The 25,858-nt window shown below is 37.5% G+C and overlaps 1 protein-coding gene and 1 long non-coding RNA gene across 2 annotated transcripts; both read left to right on the top strand.

Annotated features, from left to right (window-relative positions):
* The first annotated feature begins 207 nt into the window (after nt 1-207).
* Nucleotides 208-7,465, top strand: LOC115919414. The gene is made up of 4 exons (XR_004061843.1): nt 208-447; nt 1,040-1,178; nt 6,417-6,573; nt 7,303-7,465. It is a non-coding gene; the product is annotated as an uncharacterized LOC115919414 (long non-coding RNA).
* A 1,726-nt stretch (nt 7,466-9,191) lies between these two features.
* Nucleotides 9,192-18,920, top strand: LOC100888711 (fibropellin-3). Its single transcript, XM_030999957.1, has 5 exons — nt 9,192-9,353; nt 11,085-11,181; nt 11,357-11,778; nt 16,071-16,165; nt 16,619-18,920. The coding sequence occupies exons 1-5, from the start codon at nt 9,192-9,194 to the stop codon at nt 16,719-16,721; spliced, it is 879 nt and encodes a 292-aa protein (XP_030855817.1). The 3' UTR covers nt 16,722-18,920.
* The last annotated feature ends 6,938 nt before the right edge of the window (nt 18,921-25,858 follow it).

Genomic DNA, 25,858 nt, shown 5'->3' with positions numbered 1-25,858 from the left:
CGGGTATCTAGACTCATCTCAGCCGCTTAGCCAGAGTCACGAGGCCTTGTCAAAAGGCTACAGCATCTCCAGCCCTTTCCCTTGCTAGCCTTTACTCTCGCCTTGTACACACCTATAACAAATAACTCTAAAACGAAACATTTTTGTCCAAATAAAAAGAAATGAGTAACAAGCTCGAAGTTCGATGAGAGTTGAACCTGTAATGTTATCACAGTTGGATTTCTTTATTTGATTATTTTTGGTGTGTTTACAACCGAATTATATTCAGGTGTAAAATTTTGCCTTTATCTTTTCTCTCACATCACAGATCCATGGCAGGGTGAAAGTGTCTTTCAGATTGGTACACTTCGAGAACAACGGTCACATAGAACTTGATGGGGGGTGTTGCGACTTCTTTTGTGGTCGTTGCGACAACAAATTTAGTCTCTGCTTCGATGTCTATGGAGGGTAAGAAGATCCATCATGGCATTTATTTATGTCTCATAAATAAATTAGTCAACAAATGTGCCCAATTTCATCCAAACATCTTTTTGAAATTGAAAAACAATTTTATTTTATACAGGGTATCAAAAAGAAGATATTTCTAAGTGCATCAACATAAACGAGATCAGTACCGAACTTTATTCGAAGCAGCGAAGAAACTTTGTTTTTAACAAATAACTTTTGTTGATTGTTATATAATAAATTAAATGATGTTGATGGTAATGATGGTGATGAGTGATTAAATTAGCATCTTTAATACTTATAAGGTAGCAGTTTGAATATAAGACCCTTTATTGAGACAGTATATTTGAGAATAAGAAAATAATTTTCTTTAGCCGAAAGCCATTCTCATTTCATCGTTGAATAAATGTACCACAGCATATAATTGAGGTCCTACATTTGAATATTTATGCTCATTTAACCACTTCATGTTTATCGATGACCCTGTACCGTCTAAAATGCCGTTCCTGGAATTATAATGAACATGTTTTACCATCTCACTGCAGTTTCCTCACATGTTTAGCCTTCATCCCGTTTAATATATGCCTTTATTCAGGAATTACGGTATGAACCATTGTCCTTATGGCAAGTTTCAAACGGACCTACTCTATAAACACGACGATAATTTCAACTTCCCATCATCTCTAGCCAGCAATCTAGACAACCCAATTGTATTGACAATCAATTCATGGTCGGTGAGTACAATTTTTAAAAAAAATAATTATAATAATAATGATAATAATCTGGATTTATATAGCGCTTGATAAGAAATACCGTCTCTAAGCGCTTACATTTATTATTGCACCGGTCATCGGATTCATTTTCGGGGGTTAAGAGGCCACCGATTACCGACAGAACTAGCTATCAATTACCGACAAATATATTAATGCCAACATATTGCTCCTTTTAGTCTCATTTCACAACGCCCCCTATCGTCAGAGTCAGCAGCCTAACATGTTAGCCTATGGACGTTTTTTTTTAAATCGTTCAAAATTCATTTTTTGTTTAAACGAAAAGCACATCCACCCCGACGTACGTTATCACTAGCTCTTTCATTGGAGCCCTCATGTCTCATTGACTTTTGAAAGTTCACCCACCGTAATTTTTCAAAATAGGTTGCAAGCTCGCCACTGCCTATAATACACATGTGAAACAAGTCGAACTTTGGACTCAGTCTGCCAAGCGATTGTAAGATTAAAGGTCAAGCACACGAAGGATAAGAAGCATGAATTATCAATTATCACTTCTGCTATGTTCATTATGTCCATTTCATCCAACCCCCACCGTAATTTTTCCATTTAGTAAAAGCAAACCAGAAGCAAACATTTAGCCGAGGTAAGCAAAAACATGAATATTCATGACACACCATGGACTATTCGGTTATTAACAGAGGGGTGCAATCGGTCATCACTTCAAACTTCCCTAATTTCCACCAAGTATTTCATATCATTATAAAGTTCGGTATGTTTCTTTTACTCACTCATGAATTATTAAATATCAATGATGGTTTAAAGACATGTAAAAGAAATTTTAGTTGATATTTATTAACAAAGTAATTTATATTTAGCAAAGCAATCTCACATACAAAACTACTATCAAGTGTCGTCTGCTACGCCGATTGTCGCCTGCTTCGTTTAAGGCACATATTTATCGTTTGGACTGTAAGGTATACCAGGGAGATTTGTATTTTCCTGCGGTACAACGTATAACAGGAAAATGTTGTATATGCGGATCCTTTCAATGATTTCGTAATGGAAGTGGCGAGACGCCACGATTCCGTATGGTTTGAATAACTTAGGCAGGTGAAAGTTATTGTATTGAGAAGGAAAGGAATGTTCACACCCGATGGCACGGTTGCCTGTACTTATAGCGAAGAAGAAGAAGAATGTATAATTCGCCCCATTGTGCGCGAACACATCACACCCAATAGCATACGCCCGGTAGCGCATATTTTTTTTACACAACTGTTTAGCCACTTCAGTCAAATATACTGTGCAAACGACTAGAGACAGAGTCTAGCATTACCCTTAGCATTTTTGTTGGATTGCTGTAGCTGTACATGTTCACAAAGTCATACTCGTTATTTGTTTCGTGTTAAATCTATCCTCTCTTCTCTTTCATTATGTATTTCTGTGTTCTCCTTCAATCTATGCTCTTCTCTTTTGTCATGTATTTTTTACCCTTCAATCTATCCTTTTTCTCCTTCGTTATATATTTCTTTATGTTTCCTTCAATCCCCCAGTCTGTCCCCTTCGATATGTATTTCTTTTGTTCTCCTCTATTCTAACCTCTTCTCTTTTGTTTTATGTATTTCTTTGTTTCTCCTTCAATCTATCCTTTTCTCTTTCGTCATCTATTTCTTTGTTTTAATCTGATATAGGTCTACCGTCTATATCCCTTTCTCGACTTTAAAAAAAAAATGTACTTCCCTGTTATCCTTAGTCTAGATCTATGATCCTCTTAGCTCTTCAATTATGTATTTCTATGTTCTTCCTTTGACTTATCCCCTTCTCTTTCCTTATGTGTTTCCTTGTTTTTCCTTCTCCATATCCTCTCCACTTTCCTTGTCAGTTTTCCCTAATTTCTATCATCTTCCCTTCCCTGGATGCGTGCTTGCACATAGCGCGCTGACGACTTAGACTCTTTCACCAGAGCACTTCTTGGAATTTTTTCGCGAAAATGGCTAAACAGTTGAGTAAAAAAAATATGCGCCGCCCGGTACCCTGCAACACAGTAGAACATTCTAAGAAATTGAAAATTTATCTACAAAATAGACCTCTTGAATCATCTGAGACGTAACTTACCCTATTCTGATGACTTCAATGAATTTCAAGATAACAATGGCTGCGTTTCCATCCAAAAATAAAACTAATACAAATTTCTCGATAATTTCACAAAATATATTTGCCGCCGCATTCAATATGATTGGCTAGTTTGGTAGTGACGTCGAACGAGCTATATTTGTGCTGCAGTGATCCAGCGAGCGAAAATGAGACATTCGGAGCAATATGTGTCCAAAATTCTACAAATTTAACCTTATAAACCCGGGGCAGGGGGCTACACTACTTTTCCTACGAACTATCTATAGTACTCAAGTGGGGGCGGTAGTGAGCATGCGAAGTGTGCTACTCATTTACAGAGCCCCTAGGGGGGCTGGTGCAGGGGTCTCCCGCGCGAAGCGCGCAAGCTTTGCCGTTTTATTAAATTATTCGAGAAAGAAAACGATTCCCTTACACCTTTCTCGACTAATCCTTGTCTAAATTAAAAACAAAAGTTTCTATGACTGCTCGTTTTTCAAGTATCATAGTTGTAGTCTCTCTCGAAGTTGTCACAGCGGATTAAAAGTCACAGTTCATAGAGAAAAAATTGCCGACCGACCGACAGCCATGTCACCGACTTCAAACTTCTCCATTGATATAGTATACGTGGATCCAAAAAGAATACCGACACAGCTGACCCGACACAGAAACACATCTTTCGTGTTCCCTCGACGAGACGACTCCACCCAACCCCCCTCTCTTACTCTCATCCCTCTTCTCTCAGCTCAGGCTCTTACCCATCCCCTCTCTCCTCTCTTCCATCCCCGTTTCTTTGTTTCCTTTCTCTCTCTTTTCCCCTCTTTTTTCCTTTTTTTTTTTCTTTCCTTTCTTTTCCTTTCTTTCCTTTTCTTCCTCTTTTTTTTTCTCTTTCTTTCTTCTCTTCTCTTTCCTTTCTTTTTCTTTTTTGCAATGACGAACCTTCGTCATTGCCTTGTTTTCGTTCACATTCTGCCCCATTAATATTCTCCTCCTTAGTAGTGTTTTCCTTATCGTCCAAAAATCCCATTCGTTTTGCACGTAGTGTTTGTTATTCCTAGTTAGGTGCTTTCCTCATGTCCTTTTCATTTCAAATTTCATAGGCATAGTCTCTAGCATCTCATCAAGGTCACCTACTTTTTCGATTTTCGAAATCACCCATGCATAACCGTCCAGGCGCCATTTTGTCCGTTTCTGGTCCATTTTAAGGCCTTTCTATCTTCCTTCCTATCTCCACTATCCTAGATCCTACACATTTCTAACAAATTCCTCTCGATAGTCTAAGAGATGTCCTTTCGTCTGCGACTTATATCTTGCCCTTCAAAATGCCATCTTCATACTCAAAATTCAAATCTGAAACCGTCTCCGTCAACAATCTCTCAAATTCTTGAAAAATTGACCCCTAAATAATCTAAAACTGCCATAACTTTCTCATATAAATTCCTTTTTGTATTTAAATCACACAGTATCTTTATCTCATAATTGCACATAGCCATGCCAAATTTCACGCTCTAACGGCTTTGCAAAACATAAATAGCGCCCTCTAAAGTTCTGGGAATTGGCTTTCTTTCTATGGCCGTATCTCCATTATGGCTTGGCAAATCCGTACCCTTTTTTGGATTTAGATACTTGAAGATATGCCCTTTCCAGCCATATAGAAAATTATATAACCTTACACTGACTGACTTTGAGAAAAATGTCCTCCAAATTCGCCATTTTCAAGAAAATTCCAAAATAACTTAAACTTGCTCTAAAATGGCGATCTTTATACCTACATCAATGAAACTTTGCACACATATGTATCCATATACGTGACAACTGCCTGCCAAGTTTAGTAAATTGTAATGCCCTCGTTGCAAAGTTATCGTCAAAAAACGATGAATTTACTATGCATTACGTAATAGCGCGTTTAATGCGTGCAATACATTGCGCGGAGATAACAATGGTGTCAAACTGACCGCAATGGAGTGCCCTTTCGCATGATACCAAGTATAGTATATGTTCACACAGAAAATTGTGAGTAAATCGCATTTGAACAAAGGTCACTAAACGAATTCCGCCGAGTTTCCGCCCGAATCTAACACGTATCGACTATGACGTCATTTTTTCAGACTGCTTTTCGCCCCTTAAACGTCCTTTTTTTTCCTTGAAAATTTGCAGTGACATGACGAGTTTCAATACGCAGGGCACCTTTTGGCCGGATTTTTGAAATTGGTCAAGGGTGCCATTTAAGACACCATTTTGTCCTATAAATCTATTTTACATCACGTGTTTCGATAGGATTATCATAAGAAAAAAAAGAGTGGTTTACAATAACAACCATGAAATTCTCTTTCTAATGATACCAAATACGGCCCATAAAGAGACGTGAAGAGAGAGAGAAAAAACAATTTAACTCCGGTCATAATACAGATCCTGTACGTTTTCCGCCCATGCATTACACGCATTGTCTATGGGGCATATCGGGTTCAGGCTTTTGGCCCCCAGAACGATCTTGATTGCAATGACGAACATGCACCAAATCCCATTGGTTTTTGCACGCAGTGCTTGCGAGCCCTTTCTAGGTTCTTTCCCCTATCCCAATTTCTTTCAAACTCCGTAGGCATAGTCACTACTATCCCATCAAGGTCACTGTTGAGGCCTTTCTTTCGCCCTACCTATCTCCAATATCACAGAAGCTACAGACTTCGTACAAATTGCTCTGGATAGTCCGAGAGTAGCTCTTTCGTTTGACACGTAGAAACATGGCGTCATTGCACGCACATCGTTGTGACACGATTGCATTTCTAGTTTTTCTTTCTTTTCTTTTCCTTTCCGTCTAATTTTCCCACCCCTTTTCTTATTTTTTCCGACGGCAGCGCAATTTTACCGACAATATCCTGAAAGTTTTTTTTTTTGGGGGGGGGGAGGAGGGGGGATCGCACCCAACACCCCAGCCCCTTTAGCGACGCCGCTGCATGCAGTAGACTTGATATAACAATTACATATTCAGCCAATCTCGTTGCCCTAATATTCGTGAGGTAACGGTTGCCTGGGTATTGCTTTAACAAAGTATTTTTCGGGGTGTGGGCGGCAGCTGTGTTTGCATATGCAGGGATGTTGCATATCTTTAATCTGGTAATTTTGTGTCTTTCATAGAAAGGATTCAAATCCAAGATTGAAGTTTGGGATTATGATCCAGCTAATGCAAACGACAAGATAGATTATTACAGCTACAATCACCCATATACCCCCGTCGAACATCATTCTTGGCGAGAGAACACCCCGTGATACTGAATGGAGCAGGAGAATCTCTGTAAGTGAACTCAAGTTTAAGCTCAAGTTTAGTGTCCATCTTCAAATACACAAACTGTTTCTTCTTTGAGATTATTCTTGGTACTAAGCATTTGTATTGCTCCATTTATCTGGAACTTCTATTCCGAGGCGCATAAGTGCCATATTCTCATGTCGAGCAGTAATGGAAAAAGACGAAGAAAGAAAAAAGAAGCTCAACTTGGATTTGGAACTCTAATAATATTGTAGTTCGAAGGTAACTAGGTTCTTGGAATCTGAAGAAGATGCTCATGTGATGATTTTAGACTACGACAAGGCGTATATGAATAGATCATGAAGGAGCTTGGTGCGAATCAGAATCATATTGTTATTAATGGTATACTTTGAAGATCACATCAACATAGCAGGTACAATCAAAGGGGAGGTCTACAAACAAAGTGCCATATATTTGCCTATGATCAAACCTGTGTGCTAGAAACATTCAAACAAGAATAACGAGTAGTAACATCAGTTTTGCATCCATGTAAAACTTTTATACAATGTACGTGTTCGAGAGGGTTCAAAATCCAACTCCAAATAATACGTGATTTGATTTATGATTGTGTTGACGGTATCTTTTATCAGTTTAATCATGTAGTATCTCTAGATGTATAAAAACAAAGCATGCTTTTTCAGAAGAGATATTATAAGAATAAAAGCATTTTCATATAGGTAAACTCAAAAGTTGTGTTATTTTTTATTCTGTTATTAGAACGAGGGTTGCAGTGAAGGTTTACTGCGATGTGAATTACTACGGAACGTCTTCAGGCTGTAGCACATATTGTTCAGCGAGAGACAACGATGGAGGCCACTATGATTGTAATGATATTACAGGAGCTAGGGTTTGTCACTCAGGATGGCAGGGATCTAATTGCAATATAGTAAGCCATTATTTGAACATAATCATTTGGATTGGCTTTTGGATGGTTGATGGTGTACGTGTGTATAGCTAACGATTTGTCTAGCTATGTAGCGTGTACTCGCATTGGCGACCTGACGTGTTTTTGTCTACTTTTACCATAGGTAAACAAATACTTCTGTTCAATTTCAGTTTAATTTCGATTACAAATAATGAGCCAATTCCCGTTAGAACAGATTTAATGACGAAGATTGACAGTGACTTAATAAGAATAAGGTATAAAAAACAAAAAACATATAGAAAATACTAAAGGATTTCCCGGCCAAATTTGCGAGTTTGTCATTCGAATTCATTGTCTTGCGTTCAAATTCGACGGTTTTAGTGCTGGCGGGTATATCTCGGGTTTATATTCCTTTTTCTAGATTTCAAATCTATGAAGTTTTCGTTAGAATCTATTCTCGTTTCTTACACACTTTTTATAAATCATTTTTTTTCTTTCAAGATTGTTTTTTTCATGTGTATTTCATCATATTTTATTTTATGGCATTTATACTCTTATACTTATTAGACTTGTCTGATTGATATTCATCGGCATTTAAGTTTGATTGTTAAGAAAAAAAAAACTATATACTTGCATCTGCGGACTTGATGGTCTCAATATGTTTATAAATTTTTCATGAAAGAGAGTTGTTTGTCTTGTTTTTCATCATACATTTATCATAATTTCATCATAATTTCATTATGGAGGACTTGTACAATATATAGGGATAGAGACTAGACTCACACAATTTTTGAGCATGATTCATCATTTTAACCAAGTCTTTAGCCATCGATCTCATAAACTGACATTTTTTTTAATTTTTGAAACTGGATTCGTACGATTTAGGCAAAATTTAGATAAACTCCAAATACAAAAATACCATTAACAATTCTTTTCAAGCAGTATTTTGAATAGGACTGGTATTTTGTTTTTATTGTAATTTTATTATCATGATCAATAGTATCATAGTCAGGGGCGGATCTAGCTTTTTGCGAAGGGGGGGGGGGGGGGGAGTTAAAAATTCAAAATCGCGTCGACCAATGTTTCGCTCAGTGTGGGGGGGGGGGGGGTAGTGAGCAAAACAAGAAAAAAATAATTTTGCTCCCCCGAAATTAAAAAAAAAGATTTACTTTTGTGGCCAGCCCAAGGAAGGGGGGCCGCGTGTGATAGTTGTAGTACATTGTAGTAGTGCATGTATAAGTAGTACTTGTTTTTATTCCATTATGGAAATAGTTTCCATGAAAGTTCATTTTATTTCCATTAACTTTAAAAAGAAAAAGGAGGAAAAAGAGATTGTGCTAGAATTGGTCAATTTTGAATACTCGTTTCTCATAATATGATCGATTTTTTTGTAGTTGCTAGAGTTATAACCAAAAAAAGGATATAAATGTCAGATGATAACAGAATCTGAAAATGCAAAGTGTTACTTTTTTATTTACAAATGAATAGAAGTTGGCTACGCCTTCGCCAGTCACGCCTTCGCCGGTCCAGGGAGGAAGAGGTCGTGGACGCGGACGTGGACGCGGACGTGGCCGCGGACGTGGCCGCGGCCGTGGGCGAGGGCGCAGAGTAGGCCAAGTAGGAAATAGACAAGAGCGAGAAGCTGATCAGGCGCGGGCCCTGCAGGACATGCAGGACAACAGAAGGATGCAGTTAAGGGTAAGAAAGCAGAAATGGCTTTGAATACGGGGTCCGGTCTTATATGTGGAGACGACGCGGACGTGGACGCGGACGTGGCCGCGGACGTGGCCGCGGCCGTGGGCGAGGGCGCAGAGTAGGCCAAGTAGGAAATAGACAAGAGCGAGAAGCTGATCAGGCGCGGGCCCTGCAGGACATGCAGGACAACAGAAGGATGCAGTTAAGGGTAAGAAAGCAGAAATGGCTTTGAATACGGGGTCCGGTCTTATATGTGGAGACGACAGAGAAGTACATTGCAGACGACAGAGACGTACAGTAGAGCTAGTGCGTAAGAGGATTTTAGCGATGGAGGAAGTGTAGCCCCTGTTTTCAAATTATGGGCGAATTATATCAAAATTCATATTTTTTGAAATTGGGTAATTCAATCTTTAACCTCGAAATAAAAACCACAAGCTTGGAACCTTGCTTTTCCCCATAATGGTAGTTAATAGACATCATAGACATCCTGGCAGCTGTCAACATGGCTGCACCAGTCGTGCAACCTGCCGGCGATGTCGACTGGTGTGTCTGCGCACACTGTGTGCAGATGGCAACCGACAGAGAGAGAATCTATGTTGTAGGAACGGGGAAAACAACTGTTTGTCCCGTCAACCAGTAAGTATATTTGTTTTTGGTATGACAGCGCTCTCACTCGCGATAAGATTTATGGCGAAATTATTCTGAAGACATAATTATGACGAGTCAATCACACACACCCAGGGGCGCGTCGCTAGACCTTTTTCATTGGCGGGGGGAGGAGCTTAGACGTTTCAATACATTATAAGAGGAAGAAGACGATCCGTTTTACCGTTCTCGGCTCGTCTGAATTCACGGTCCCCCCCCCCCCCTCTCGCGCGAAACGCGTTGACGTTTTCTTAAATTATATACAGTTCTCGAATCCTAATCCTTGTTTGAATTCAATTTCCCCGAAAATTTGAAACCTCTGATTTCTTTCGCTGATAATTTTAGGAAGGTGAAACTTCGAGAATATACAAGACTAGTTGTAGTCTCTCTCGAAGTCGTCACAGCGAATAAAAAGTCACCGTTCGTAGGGAAAACAAAATTCCCGACCGACCCACATTATACATATCACCGACTTCAAACTTCTGCATTTATATAGTAGACGAGGATCCAGCAAGAATACCGACACAGCTGACCCGTCATTGCGTTTCTTTTATGCTCCCTCGACGCGACGACTCCACCCAACAACCCCCTCCCTCTTTAACTCCCACCCCTCCTCTCTCAGGCTTTTACCCCTCCTTCTCCTTTTCCTTTCTTTTCTCTCCTTCCTCTTTTTCTTTCTTCTCTTCTCTTTAGTTTCTTTTCTTTTCTTTCCTTTCTTTCCCCTTCCCTCTCATTCTTTCCCTTCCCCTTTTCCCATGTTCCCCGATGGCAGCGCAATTTTACCGACAATATCCTGACAGGTGGGGGTGTCGCACCCCCCTTTTAGGGTACCCCCACCATTCCTGGGTATATAAACATGTCCGTGGAGAAATGCCATATCCCTTGATTTTGCCCCTTCCTTACTTACTGCCAGACTATACCCATATGCATTGTCCTGAAAATGAATAAATGGAATAACAGAATAGACCCCAATGGCAACGTGTGTTCCATTTCTTCCCCCTAACATACCTACCTTGAAAAAAAATATTTCGAATACGAATGACAGGTGTTAAAAAAATGACATAAAAATGACGCCTCGACAAGTGACGATTAATTTGATTGCTAGTTGAGCAGTTTCTAAATTGAATGACAGATCTATGAAATCCTTTGACCAAAATCCTAAATTAAATACAAAATCGGGAGGGGGGAGGGGGTAAGGGGGCATGCTACATATAGTCTAATAGTCCCCTCTGTTGTCAGCTGTGAGTATTTACTGAATCAATTAATTCAATCTTTTTCTTTATTTCATTAACAGGAGGTCAATGAATGTGATTCAGATCCTTGTCAGTTCAACGCAGTCTGTACAGATCTCTTGGCTGATTATAGCTGTAACTGCCCAGCTGGTACACGAGGTAACAGCATATACATCTACAGTTGATCATTTATACACTTTTAGTTAGCACCTATACGTTTTTTTTAAATTTAGAATACATGTCTTGAGATTTAAAGAAAAAAGGATATGAACAACAAACAAAACTAGCAAATAATTCTAACATCCTCCAAATGCTTTTAAAATTAATTTTGCAGGTAAGAACTGCGACGACATAGACGAGTGTTCTTCAGACCCCTGTGAACACGGAGGCACGTGCGGGAATAAACTCAATCACTATCAATGTGATTGTCCAAGAGAGTACAGCGGTGCCAACTGTGAATTCAAGATCAACTTCTGTGACTCTGACCCCTGTCAAAATGGTGCAACATGCCTGGGTGAAAATGACAATGGCGTCCTGGAGTGTGTCTGTGCTCCAGGTTACACCGGTGTTTTCTGTGATGCAGATATCGATGACTGTATCGGAGTGGACTGTCTGAATAATGGCATCTGTCAAGATGGCGTTAATGCATTTACGTGTAATTGCACAGAGGGGTATGGAGGAACCTACTGTGAGTTAGATATTCGAGATGAGTGTGCATCTGGACCATGGCAGAACAACGCGTCATGCGTAGATAAGGTTGGTGGATATGTTTGTGTATGCCAGGCTGGCTTTAAAAGTGATAACTGTGAGAAGGATGTCAATGAGTGTGATTCTGATCCTTGTTCGTATTGTAACTGCACAGATCAAGTCGGATGATACACGTGCGACTGTTGGCCTGGCTACTTTGGAGAGAATTATACAGTGAACATAGACGAATGTGTGGATAACATGTGCCAAAACAATTCGAATTTTGCTCTCTCTCTCTCTCTCTCATTTTTTTTTATTGTTATAACAAAATTGGTTACAAGAGGTATACAAATGGCATGCAGTTAATGCCTTTCGTTAATACTTGACGATGGCAGGTAGATGAGATTGAATATATTTGATCACGTTGATGTGCACCAGTATATTATGTGAGGCCTTTCTTTGTTGTTGTCATAGTGCAAAATATTCGCATTTTTTAAAGGGATAGTTGAGTTTTTTAATAATTTTTATTTATTTATTTCTTTTTTTGGGGGGGGGGTGAAATAATGAAAACCTGAGTGTCAAATTTGAAAGAACATACAATTTAAATGACACAATCATCTTTGTTTGATCAAAATCGGTTCAAAGACGGCTGAAATATCCAGAAATATAACGATTTATAATATTGTGTACCATCACAAATATTCGATAATTTGGAAAAGCCGTTGAAAATACGAAATAGCGCCTTTTACGTCGTATTTCGGCCAATGCCGATGTTGGCTTTTTTTTGTTGGCTTTTTTGTTGGCTTTTTTGTTGGCTTTTTCGTGTTGTTTATATTACGCACAACCAGCCGGTCAATGTATTATTTTTTTAATTAAATAATTAACGGTCATCGTATTTCTTTTAAAGTGGAGCTGAATTAGTATGGTTGTGTAGGGCACTAGAAATGTCTGTAGCGGAAGCATCTTTGACATGGGTGTCGATCCTTACGTAATACCTATTCATCAGGGGGGATGAATGAATAGATCATCTCCCCTGATGAATAGGTATCAGTTACAGATCGACACCCATGATCTTTGACTTTGTAATTGGTCGTTTCTTTATTGTTCCAATACTCTTGTTGCTCCAAATGCTCCGTAAAAACTGCAGGAATGAAAATAGATCGAACGGATCATAAATTAACTGTTCATGAATATACATATGCTTAGAGAAAACCTGGTGACTCTTGTCAATAATATGCACCTTACAGCTAATTAACCCCTTGTTTTAACCTTTGTTTTAGCTCTTTTCCTGATCTCACACATTAACTTGTACTGCATATAAACTAAATACAATTCTAACTGTTCGTTACTATAATTTATATGCTTAATTGAACTAAGTCAGACTTCTGACATACATCCTTCGTATCACTTCTGTTCATAATTACAGCATGTATCTTTATAAACTAAACTATCTATTAATTATCAATATAAACTTGTATAAATCATATGAAAACTTTCTCATATTATGCACCCCAAGTACTCATCTTTGTACATTAACTCAAACTAGGCAAATCTTTGTTTACATTCTTGCATACGTGTACCTTTCAATCGCATGCCGTAGTGTACATTACATAACAATAACATTTGGTATGTGAGCCGACCGTCTCGGCTACTGTTCAATGTAAGTTACATCCATGTAATGTACACAGCGAGTTAGGTGCGAATGAAAGGTATTATAAGATGGGTAGAAGAATCCCTGCAATCTCATTGGTCAATTACCATGTAATTATTTTTACTGGATGCACGCGATATCGGCGATCGATACCACCGATATCCTTTTTTTCCCCAAATAATTCTCTTTAAAAAAAAAAAAAAATATTTTAATAATTTTTTTTTTTTAATTTTTTTTTTTATTATTTTTTTTTGGTGATAATTATTTTTTGAGTGTTTTTTGATAATTATAATCTGTTTAAAAAAAAAATAATTAAAAATTCTATAATTTTTTTTTTAAGTTTACAGTTTAATGTGCACTGACAATTTTTTTTTTTTAGTTAAAAATCATGCGTCCGGTAAAAAATCATGCGTCCGGTAAAAAAAAAATCATGCGTCCGGTAAAAAAAATTACCGGACGCATGATTTTGCCATGCATCCGGTAAATCTGTAAAATAACAAAATTTTGTATTTTGACAATATTTGGGGCCCCATCTTATAAAACAGATGATGCACAGGTTTAATTCGAGGGTCGGTGGAATTGTGTGCACGCGGTACCTTTGAATTTGGTCTAAAACCATTCAAAGGTACCTTGTGCACACTATCCCTACCGACGCACTCAAACCTGTGCATCATTTGTATACTTAATCATAGAATATCGCATCATTACAGCATTTATATACAACATTCATCACATTGCATCATTACATACCTTCATTCTGCCTTCTTAAGTGCATCTAACATCCATATTACACAAGGATGCATCCAATATCAACAGATTTCATCCACTGGAAACCAAAAAGGGTGCCATTTCTTCACACGAATTTAGTAGCCTCTAGATGGCGCTAAACATAATTATAATCAATCTACTTGATCGACTTAATAAAATGAATTCAAATCGATCACTGAAACAATGTCTTAGATAAGAATAAGAGCAGTAACCATGCACTTTGAAGGCATTTGCGGTCTGAAGACTGAACTCAACTATCCCTTTAAGAAGAAAAAGATACGTTTTTGCGGCCAATTTCACACTTTTTTTCATTCAAATTCACACAGAGGTCGCTCGCAGGTGAATTCGGGCGTTGAAATTCAAAATACGAGCAATCAATTTCATTTATCGGCACTCTTATTCATCTTCGGTGAAATCAAATTCACGAATGTGCGTACAATTCCCTACTTCGTGCATTCAAATTAATATTTAGAGGAAAACTTTGATTTTTTTTTAATAGATTACTTGGGATTATTGTTAATCGCTGTTACACAATGAAATCGCTACAGTTGAGTTGATGTTCTTTATTTATCTGACAATAATTGTTGCCTTTTGATAATGTATTTGATTATCATATCGTCAATTATATATAAACATGAATATCCCGTACTACACCTTTCTTTCAATATATATGTATACAAGTTCTAAAAAATTGGAAACATTGATAGAGTTTTATAACATAAAAACTAGTGATTTGGAGGTGATGTCTGCAATAGTACTGCGGAAATGCATTTTCTCTCAATTAAAAAAAAAATCAATTACTTTGAAATGCACAAATTTGAATGAAAAGACCTTTTCAATGAAATTGTTATTTTGTATGATTATATACCAGTTATGTGTTTGTGTTCCTCTCTCTCTCTCTGTCTCTCTCTCCATATCACGCCCTTACTCTCTCCTTCTCTCTCTCTCCCATGTCACCCTCTTCCCATTCTCTCTCTCTCTCTCTCACGATCTCCTCAATCTCCCCCATCTCTCTCCATCCCCCATATCTCTCTCCCTCTCTCTCCCATGTCATTCTCTCCCCATTCTCTCTCTCTCTGTCGCTCTCTCTCTCTCTCTCTCTAATCTCTCTCCTTCAAATTTTCTCCCCTTTTCTCTTTTACCAGCCCCCCATTATATATATATATATATATATTAACCTAAATTTGTTGTAGGCCTAATCAGCTATGATTAGCTGAATATCAGTCACCTATAAGGATCCAAAGACACTTCCTAGAAATAAACACTTTGCTGATGAAATCACACATCATTAAACACGGATACCGCCCAAACACAAACAAGTATACTCAGCTACTTTTGTTAGCTGAGAGAGTTTACAAATGAAAAGAACAAAGATAATGCAAATGTCATGACAATGAAGCCTACATTATTCGAGAACTGAGCAAAAAAAGCTTCTAAAAAAATTAATTCCAAATTGAATTGATTGCACTTATTTCAAACATGCTTGCTCATTCACAAATTTGAATGACCAACGAGGTACTTTAGCCGGCATTAAATGAATTTTAATGCTCTTTGCATTAAATAAACGCTCTTAGTTAACAATTGAATGACCCGATTTGACAATTGATTGTACGGATAGTGAATTTGAATGACGGATTTTGAATTTGAAAGCTGATTCAACGCTGCGAGTGCGAATTGCACGAATTCAAATGCTCGGAATATGAAGTTGAATGAAAAAAGTGTGAAATCGGCCGCAAAAACCTAAATTAAAACAGAAGAAAATCAGAAAAGGGACATGTAATGATTAAACTCATATTCACACGATTTTATGATTACTTTTACCAATTAATTTTAGCGTTATTTTTTAAAATTTATGCTCAATAATTGATTGTATTAATCGTATTGGTAAATGAAAGTCAATTGATGGAAGTCAACCAAAACAAATTATTTAATTTTATTTCAGGTAGGAGGCTCGCCTTACTGGAAACCCCTACTGATCGTAGCAATTGTTATCATAATCCTCTTGGTAGCAACAGTGTGTTTCAACAAATTTCGTGGGTATGTCTAATTCATAGATAATCCATGAAGTATATTTGCGGAGTTTGTGATTATTTCATACCTGTGTTGAAATGCCTGAACTAATTATACAGACTAAAGTGAGGTAAAAAAGAATCACTTTTTGAAAGTTGTATGCCTTACAGTACATTACTTTTCTGGGGTAAGTCATTTCACAATTCAGGCCGTGTCATGTCAAACTTGTATTGATAATTGTATGTGCATAAAGAGATCACCGTATCCGACAAGGTGTATAGTGCTTAAAACATGGGCTGTGAATTGAGGACACACACAAAGAAGAGATGAAGATAAGTTTTCTGGGACACGTTTCATTCTGAGGAGTGAGACACTGCCTTCAACCGCTGATTAGTGGAAATCTGATTTACTTTATTTTAGATGGACATTATGTGAATATACCAGTTTTCAATGTTTTTGTATGATTGTTTTTTATTAAAGGTATAAGAAACCAGTGACGGCCGATACACCCACGAATACTACCAGCATACCGACGACACTCGGTGCTACAGCAGGCCCACCCCTTCCACCAAAGGGTAAGTAAGACGATCCCAACATGTTCATGACCTTCACAAACAACATTTACTCCGACATCGATGGTACTGAGATTCGTGGTGCCTGTGCGTTATCCACCAACCCGAAAGACACGAAAGATGACTTCGAGAAGGAGAACCCTTACGCTACAGGAGGCTATCTTCGTAATTAATGGTCGATTAGCACAACTCGAGAACCCCTATGAATTCGCGAGAGATCCCGATGTAACTGATGCCCGTCCTGTGAAGAAAAATGACTATTTTTCGGATCCAACGAGTAATACAAGTGCACAGAATACAGTAGGTCATGACCAAGGTAAATTCATACGTTTTCCTTTCGCCTGTCACCGATGCATTTTGTAAATATGACTTTTGGTAGATATCTTAATCAGTTACTAAACATGCGATGGAAATAGTTCTTGAAGCAGTCGAGCGCTTACAATCACGTGATACTAATATTTTAACGACTTTTATGATTGCTTGTATTATAGATTTATGTTTACAAATTGGATTTTGGTTCAGAATTTTGATTTAGGGATTCTAGGGGAGGCCAAAGTATATTGGTATAGATATCGATATTGTAATGATAAACTACGTACAGTACTGTATATATATATTTTTAAAATCATAAACGATAATTGTCTTTGCAATTTTCTAAGTGGAGTCCAGTTCGATATGCCTTTTTCCACAAGGGGTCAAAATAAAAACGTACTCACATTAAAAATTTGAACTCTGTAGATTTGATAACGAATTACGAGCGTCGTGCAATCATCCTCATCATCCTATTTCATGTATAAGGTGATCGTAACGCTTTGTTATTATTCCAACATGCAACTGTAATTATATGTAATCTAAGAATAAAACGATTTTATAACTGGAAAACGTTCAATGCAGTATAATTCCACTATATAAAGGGATCAAAGAACCTACTTCAATACAGCTTGCTTACATAACATGGCCATGTTTAATACTCGATTATGATGTCTTCACTCCCTTGATTTGCTTAACACAATTATCTTTTGTCTTTATCGTATTGCTTGCATGGTTTGCAGAATCTTTCTCACGATATACAAATGTTACTTTCATTTCTCTTTGTCTCATATCTTACGAATCTACATTTAAAGGTAATCTTGAGTTCTGGTGATTATGGATATAAAATGTTAAAGAATTAAAGCAAACATAAAGTGAATTTTTAGTGATTAAAAAGAAGTTGTATCTTGTATTATGTGCTGTATAAATTCGGTTAAGAGTATATAATATCTGAGTATGAGGAAATAAAGGAAAGAAAAGAAATCGAAAGGGTCTTTTATATTGCGTGTCAGGCAATAGAACAGATAGTTTCAGTAATAATATGATTTTAAGAAATTTGTCGTCCGTTTGTTTACATTTTGCTGTTCTAATGGGAAAAACCCCACAAACAAGCTACGACATACAATTCTGCTTTCTGCATGATGAGTTTTGTAAATCTGTTTTAAGACAGTTTTTCTCGAAATGTAGTCTTATCACCAGAACTGAGAAGAGGCTTGGATATTGTTTTATATTCACTAATCGTTCCTTTAACTTTCATATTGAAAAAAGGTTATGTCATTTCTTAGCTTTCATTTATATAAAGAGAAATGCATTAATTATCTTGGGTTCTATTTTTGTAATGTTAAGAATGTTGATATAAATTCTCTTAATAGCCGATGTTATAGAATATGAAATCAGTATGCGTAAGAAGATGAAAACTTTTATGTGGTATATCTCGCAATTTGAATACTATTACCTTAGTTGCACCCTTTTGGCCCTTAGGGCCGATGTGAAAAAGAAAGAAAAAAAATCGAATGAGCTTTTGGAAATCTCGAAGGATGAAGTCGTCAATCTTCAACTAATTAAACAAAACAAAAAGAGGAAGCAAACGATAAACTAAATTTTTTTTCGAGGGATGTCTTTGATATATAAAAGAACACAAAAGATATTTATTTGCAAACACAGTTGGAAAATCCAAATATCTTTGTTCACGAACTAAACGATATAAGTTCATAATTATAAGTCTTAGATTATATAAGAAAACCAACATCAGCAATGAAGATCGCTTGTTTAATTGTTGACTTATTATTATAAAACAACAAAAGTGTGTATTTTGGGGAATATTGCAAAGGTTTTGACATTGCAAAGGTTTTCAAAGAATTCATATCTAATAAATATTGTATAGAAATTATTTTCCAGCATTACAACTTTTAACGATTCAAACTTGTGCTGTATCATTTTTAAGACGGTCAGCTGTATTTTTGGTAAGCATATTTATAGAGAGACAGAGTTAGAGAGAGAGAGAGAGGGGGGGGATGCTGGCTGAGCGAGTATATTAAAGGGAAAAGACTCTTCTACAGAGGGAGAAAGGTAGATAGATGGATAGAAAGAAAGAGAAAGAGAGAGAAATATATATATATATATATATATATATATATATATATATATATATATATATATATATTGGATAAGGCAGACTATAATGGAGCATGGTTGCAACTCGGAGTTGCAACCATGCTCCATTAGTCTGCCTTATCCAATATATATTTTGCTCTGCCCATAAGCATTAAGCACTGTACGGAGGAATAGACCAAATCTAAGTATATATATATATATATATATATATATATACATAAGAGAGAGAGAGAGAGAGAGAGAGAGACGCAAGGGGAAAGGGGGGGGGCTCATAAATAAATATTAGGGAAAAAATGGAGTAGGAAATATTGCCAATTTATATGGAACTTCGATATCTATTCAAGCTTATTCAACTCAACAGAGTTTGGACTCGTTTAAAGGACATAGTACACATTCATGTTTCTTTTCTTTTTAATTCGAAAACAGAGGCGGCGTTCCATGGGGGGGGGGGGGGGTAGGCATCCCTACCAGTGTCCCCACCCTCTAGTTTCCAAGCCCTCACGAAAGCCCCATTTTTTAAACACTTTTGAGTGTTCATTTTCCCTTCAAATCAAATCACCTGACCTATTGAAGAGCTAGCCATAATTCATCACAGATCGACTTGCAATTGTCACTAATATTAGATTTCGTTTACAATTCGAATTTAGGAAACAAAACAATTCAACAAATGTAGACTGTTTCCTGATATTTTGTTGATTGCACCATTGCATGATCGTTAGGTATGAAAGGGCACATCAATTATTCGATGATTTGTTCTTCTGTTCTTCTTAAACCAGTTAATTTGCTTTTCTGTTTTCATCTATTTTGTATTTTTCTTAAATAACGAGTTTTCCTGTCTCATATTTTGGACACTCTAGTCTTGCCTTTACCACCATCGAGTTATTCGTTACTCCGGAATCCGACCGGTTCTTTATATTCCCTACACTGGATTCAAGCCGCCGAAGATGGGGTTATCAACGAGCTTTAACATAACCTAGCCATCCTACATGTAGGTGCGCGTGTTATACTAATTAGAGGGATAATGATAATACGGTTTATTTAGTCAGACTCCGGACGGCGCCCGGACGGGCCCCTCACGATTTTGGGGTTCAATTATCATGAAAAAATCTTTACGGGTGCCTTGCGGTGCTCAAGGGTTCTGTACGTGTCCCTACGGCGCCTTTACGGGCCCCTCAAGATCCCCGGGTGATATGCACAACAACAGGCGTCTGCCGTCCGGGGGTCATTTAAAAATGAATATTGCCCGTGCGGGTCCCTCACGGCGGCATCTCGAAATGTACACCGCAGTTTTAAATACAGGAGGTGCGGATACCAGAGGACACATACAGGGTATGAATATTTAATCATGAGTTTCATGAAATGTCTTGATAGAGTTTTCCTCCCAGTACATTTAGGTTCATTTGAATCTCTGCATGCATAACTGAACATCAGACAATCTTTACAAGACTGCCAGATCTCACTTGCGCCAAGTTGCTTGGTGAGAAATAAAATAACGTTTTGAACAAAGACAGCCATTTTTTCGATTATCCAATTAGCCAGATAGACAAAAACACACAAACACACGCACACAAACACACACGCACACGCACCCACATGCACAGACACACGCACATAAATGAGCATTCCATTCCCGACAAGGCCAACCCAAACCTTTTTGTCGGGAATTCATCTAATCGTACGAAAAGTTGAGAGGCCGCTGTCCTCTTGGTGCGTATTGGCAGATGTTGTGCTTCATGATGATGCTACGATACTACGATACTACGATACTACGATCAACAGCTCTATATGGTTTGCTCTTAAATTCCTTGCTATTTTTACCGTTTTACCGGCTGATTCTGGATAATTTCATTATACATCATTTGTGATATACCATATACTACTACTGGAACGAATTATCTTACATTTGGAACTTCTCATGTGAGAATCCTGTCGGAAACATTCATGGAAATATGTCGGCTTCTAAAAACTGTGATGACAGCGGAGCCCCAGTAAAGCGTTGGTCACATCCCACCGTGCGTGTTTTTAGTCCGTACGGTTTTTGGTGAGGCCACGGCCGCCACGTTTTTCTGAAAACGTAGAGAGGGATTGGCAAAGGCAGGGAGGGAGTACCGGCAACGCGCGTTACACGCACTGTGGCGAATCGGTAGCCCGAACGCAGCCCGAACGCAGCGAAAGTTCCTCGTGCACTAAAAGTGCTACGGTGTGTCTGCGTGCTCGCAAATCCGTACGGAGGCGGTACTCATCACGTACGGATACCCACATTTTGCCCACGTTTTTGCACGTAGACAGCACGCACTTGCAAGTACGGCGGGATGTGACCACCGCATTACTCGGTCCCGAAGTTACAGGGGGCAAAGTCAAGCACAGAACGCCAAGGGGCAAGAAGCTTATCATCAACGAGCTGAAGACATGGAAACAGCAACAATTGATGGAGACAATAGCCTTGATCTAGCTATTGAATCCAAGATTAAAACCGCATTATGTTCCCCCGAAGTCCTAAATGCCCTCGTCGCTGCAGTGAAAGAAGCTATCATCGGGAAAGTTACGCAACAAGTGTACGCTGCACTGAAAATGGACATGGAGTCCAAAGAAGAAGAGACAAAGTTGGAGAAAAGGAAAGTTGAGAAACTCGAGGGGAAAATCAACAGACTTCAAGAAAAACTGGATGAGCAAGAGCAATATAGTCGACGAAATTGTCTGAGAATATACGGAGTTAAGGAAAGACCAGATGAAAACACGGATGACATCGTTGCTGAAATCGCTAGAAAACATCTGAAAATTGATCTTCAAAAGAATGATATCGACCGTAGCCATAGAATTGCACCGAAACCAACATCGAATACAACTAGAGACACCGGCAAGGAGAAGAGCATCATAGTGAAATTCGCTACCTACAAAGTGAGACAACAAGTGTACAGCGCCAGGTCGAAACTCAAAGGGAGTAAAATCTTCATCAACGAAGATCTAACAACCCATCGCCAATCATTGATGTACTTTGCTCGTAAGTGTGACGCGACCTCGAGGACATGGTCTCGTGACGGACGAATCTTTGTACAGACTGGAAATGGTGAAGAAAGGCGAATAACCCTGATCCGAGGCATGAGCGACATCGAACGTCTTGGATAAGAAGAATAGAAAGTACGATCACGTAAGAGACATTATGCTATATAATAACGATGCCGATAAAGTTTCCATGTATTATTTGTGAGAAAAAAGTGAAAAGTAATCATAATGCATTACTATGTTTCCAATGTTCGCATTGGTGTCATCTTAGTTGTACCCATACTTCTGATTCCATATTTAATTCAAATTTAGACTGGACATGCGATTTATGTACATTAAAAGAAATGCCATTTGCAAATGATTACAGTACAATGAATGACAGCATTAACTTTATTAATGAAGAAGAAGAAATCAGCTTTGCTTCTGATGAAGAAAGAATGACAAGAGAAACAGATGACAGATTAGACGAACAATTAGAAAAGGTAACTAGGTTAAAAGGTCTTAAATTTGCTCATCTGAATTGCTTATCCTTACTTAGGAATTTCGATGAACTTTGTACCATTCAAGAAAGACTGAGCATAGATTTTCTGACATTAAGTGAAACTCATATTGATGATTTGATAGATGATTCAGAATTGAAAATTGATGGGTATGATATCGTGAGAAAGGATAGGAATAGGAGAGGAGGTGGTGTAGCGGCCTATATCAGATCGAATTTGAAATATAATATTCGAACAGATATAATGAGTGATGAACTTGAATTAATAGCTATTGAGCTCAAAGTATCACACAGGAAACCAATTGTGGTACTTGTATGGTATCGGCCACCTAATGCAAATGTAGACGTATTTCAACAGTTTGAACGGGTCATACAATCAGTTGATGATCATGAATCTGATTTATTGATACTTGGTGACTTGAACTGTGATGTAGCATCATATACAAGGTCATGGCAGACAAAACACCTGTTTGACATTATTGAGAGTTATAATATGGAACAAATCATAAATTCACCCACTAGGGTGACACCACGTACCTCATCAACAATAGATGTTATTATAACAAACAGACCCGAAAAAATAACAAATTCTGGAGTTATTCCAATATCACTTAGTGATCATTATATGGTTTATTGTACTTTAGGATCAAAGCATAATGCATGTAACGAGAACTGCCATAGATATAATATTTCACGCAACATTGGAAAAGTGGATGTGGATGATTACGTGCATGATGTAGATCAGATATCATGGGAAGATGTTGAGACGTTTGAGAATGTAGAATCCGCATATAATTACTTTGAAAATAAGTTGTTAAAGGTTATAGAAAAACACGCTCCACTGAGAAAAAAAAGAATTCGGAAACTCGAATCTCCTTGGATGACAGAGGAAATCATTGTATTAATTCGTTCCAGAAACTGTCAAAAGGCAAGGGCTATTGTCTCCAAGAATGAAGATGATTGGAATGTATTTAGACGGCTTAGGAACCAGATTACAATGAAGATAAGAAAGGCAAAAGCAGCATTCATTACTAAAAGTGTTGTTGAAAGTACTGGAAATTCAGGAAAGGTTTGGAAATCCCTAAAGCGTCTAATGCCTGTCAAGTCTACAGATGAAATTAAGTGTATTGAAAAGGATTCAAAGGAATTGCGTAACAAAAAAGACATAGCAAATGCTTTTAACTCATTCTTTGTTGACATTGGCCCTTCCTTGCAAGAAAAATCATCTTTTGTCGATAAGCAATTTGAAGAGTATATCAGAAGATACGATTGTACATGTACCTTCGAAGATATCACAGAAGAGCAGATAGTTGAAGTGCTTAAAAATTTACCCCCTAAGAAAACGTCAGGAAGTGACAATATTCCTTCTCTTCTATTGAAACCAGTAGCTAATATCATCTCAAAACCCTTAGCATATATTTTCAATTTAACAATACAAACGGGAAAAATACCAACCCAGCTAAAATGCTCTAGAGTTATACCTGTCCACAAAAATGGGCAGAGGTCAGAAATGGGAAACTATAGGCCAATCTCAATACTATCAGTAATAGCAAAAATACTCGAGAAGCTTATTTTTAATCAATTATATAGTTATTTATCGTCTAATAGTATTATTGACGTGAAGCAATCCGGATTTAGGCCTCAGCACTCAACGGCGACTGCCCTTCTGAATGTCACAGAAGACTGGTTGGATAGTTTGGATAAAGGGGACATTGTTGGAATGGTCACAATCGACCTTAAAAAGGCTTTCGACACGGTTGACCATGCTATCCTCCTTGATAAGCTGAAATTGATTGGACTTGACAAAAGGGCTTGTGAATGGTTCCTTAACTACCTGACTGATAGAAGACAGTACACGGTTGTAAATGGTGTAAAATCAGACGAACTGAATGTAATTTGTGGAATTCCACAGGGGGCCAATTTAGGCCCCCTACTTTTTACCATATATGTTAATGATTTATCAAATTGTATTAAAAGATGTAGTATATCGTTGTACGCTGATGACACATGCATATATTACCCTGGTAAAACAACAGAAACTATTGAAAATGTCATTAATGCTGATCTTATACGTCTTTCAAAATGGTTGAATTCAAACAAATTATTTCTCAATACTACAAAATGTGAGGTCATGTTAATTGGATCTAGAACCAAAGTTAAAAATCGAACGATTAATATTTATATTAATGATGTAAAACTCAATCAAATAGATCATTGCAAATACTTAGGTATATATATAGATCACAATCTCGATTGGGATGAATATGTTAATTTCCTGAGAAAAGATATTATTAAAAAGCTGTACCTATTTAAAAGAATAAGGAACTATATATCTCAGAATATTGCACTTATGTTTTATAAAACAATATTACAAAGTAAACTTGACTATTGTGATGTGGTCTGGCGAAATATTATGAAAAAATCTGTTAAGAAGCTTCAAGTCCTCCAGAATAGAGCCCTCCGAATTATATTAAAAGTTGATGCCAGATATTCTACAATTTCCCTGTTTCAGCAGTTAAAGCTTGATTTTTTAGAAAAAAGAAGAGATAAACATGCCCTTTACATGATGTATAAAATTGCTAATCATAATTGTCCTAATTACTTGCTAGATTTATTTGAACTAAAAAAATGTAATTATAATATGAGAAATTCAATCAATAATTTTGTACTACCTAAATTAAAAACATGTTTTAAAAAAAAGAGTTTCAGCTATTTCGGTGCGAAATGCTGGAACTCAATCTCACCAGAACTTAAACGTGAATTATCTGTTATAAATTTCAAGCGTAATCTAAATAAGTATATGGAACCAAGAGCCCTTAAGGAGTAGTCCCCATCCCCTATTAATATTTCATATGTATTTTTAGTTTATGTTATTTTTGTTTTGTATATATTTATGTTATCATTATTATGTTGAATTATGTTGTATATATGTTATTTTGATATTGTATGTTTTTATGTATATACACGGCCCTACAGAAGAACAGTCTGCGGGCTGAAGTAGGCCTCCGTGTTTAAATAAATAAATGAAATGAAATGAAATGAAATGATAATGATGATGATGGAGATTAAGATGATGACAATGATGATGATTATGACATGAGTGTGGTCAGGCGCGCCGGAAGCAGTTTGGGACTGGGGGGGGCAAACATTCCAGGGGGCTCACTTTCCAGGGGCAGTGACGTAATGAGACAAAAAGTTCGGAAGGGGGGGGGGCACACGAAA

Source organism: Strongylocentrotus purpuratus, unplaced genomic scaffold (assembly GCF_000002235.5).
Source record: "Strongylocentrotus purpuratus isolate Spur 01 unplaced genomic scaffold, Spur_5.0 spur5_scaffold_6, whole genome shotgun sequence".
Taxonomy (NCBI): Eukaryota; Metazoa; Echinodermata; class Echinoidea; order Camarodonta; family Strongylocentrotidae; genus Strongylocentrotus; species Strongylocentrotus purpuratus.
The sequence above is the reverse complement of the archived record's forward strand: the minus strand, read 5'-3'. Positions and strand labels throughout refer to the sequence as shown.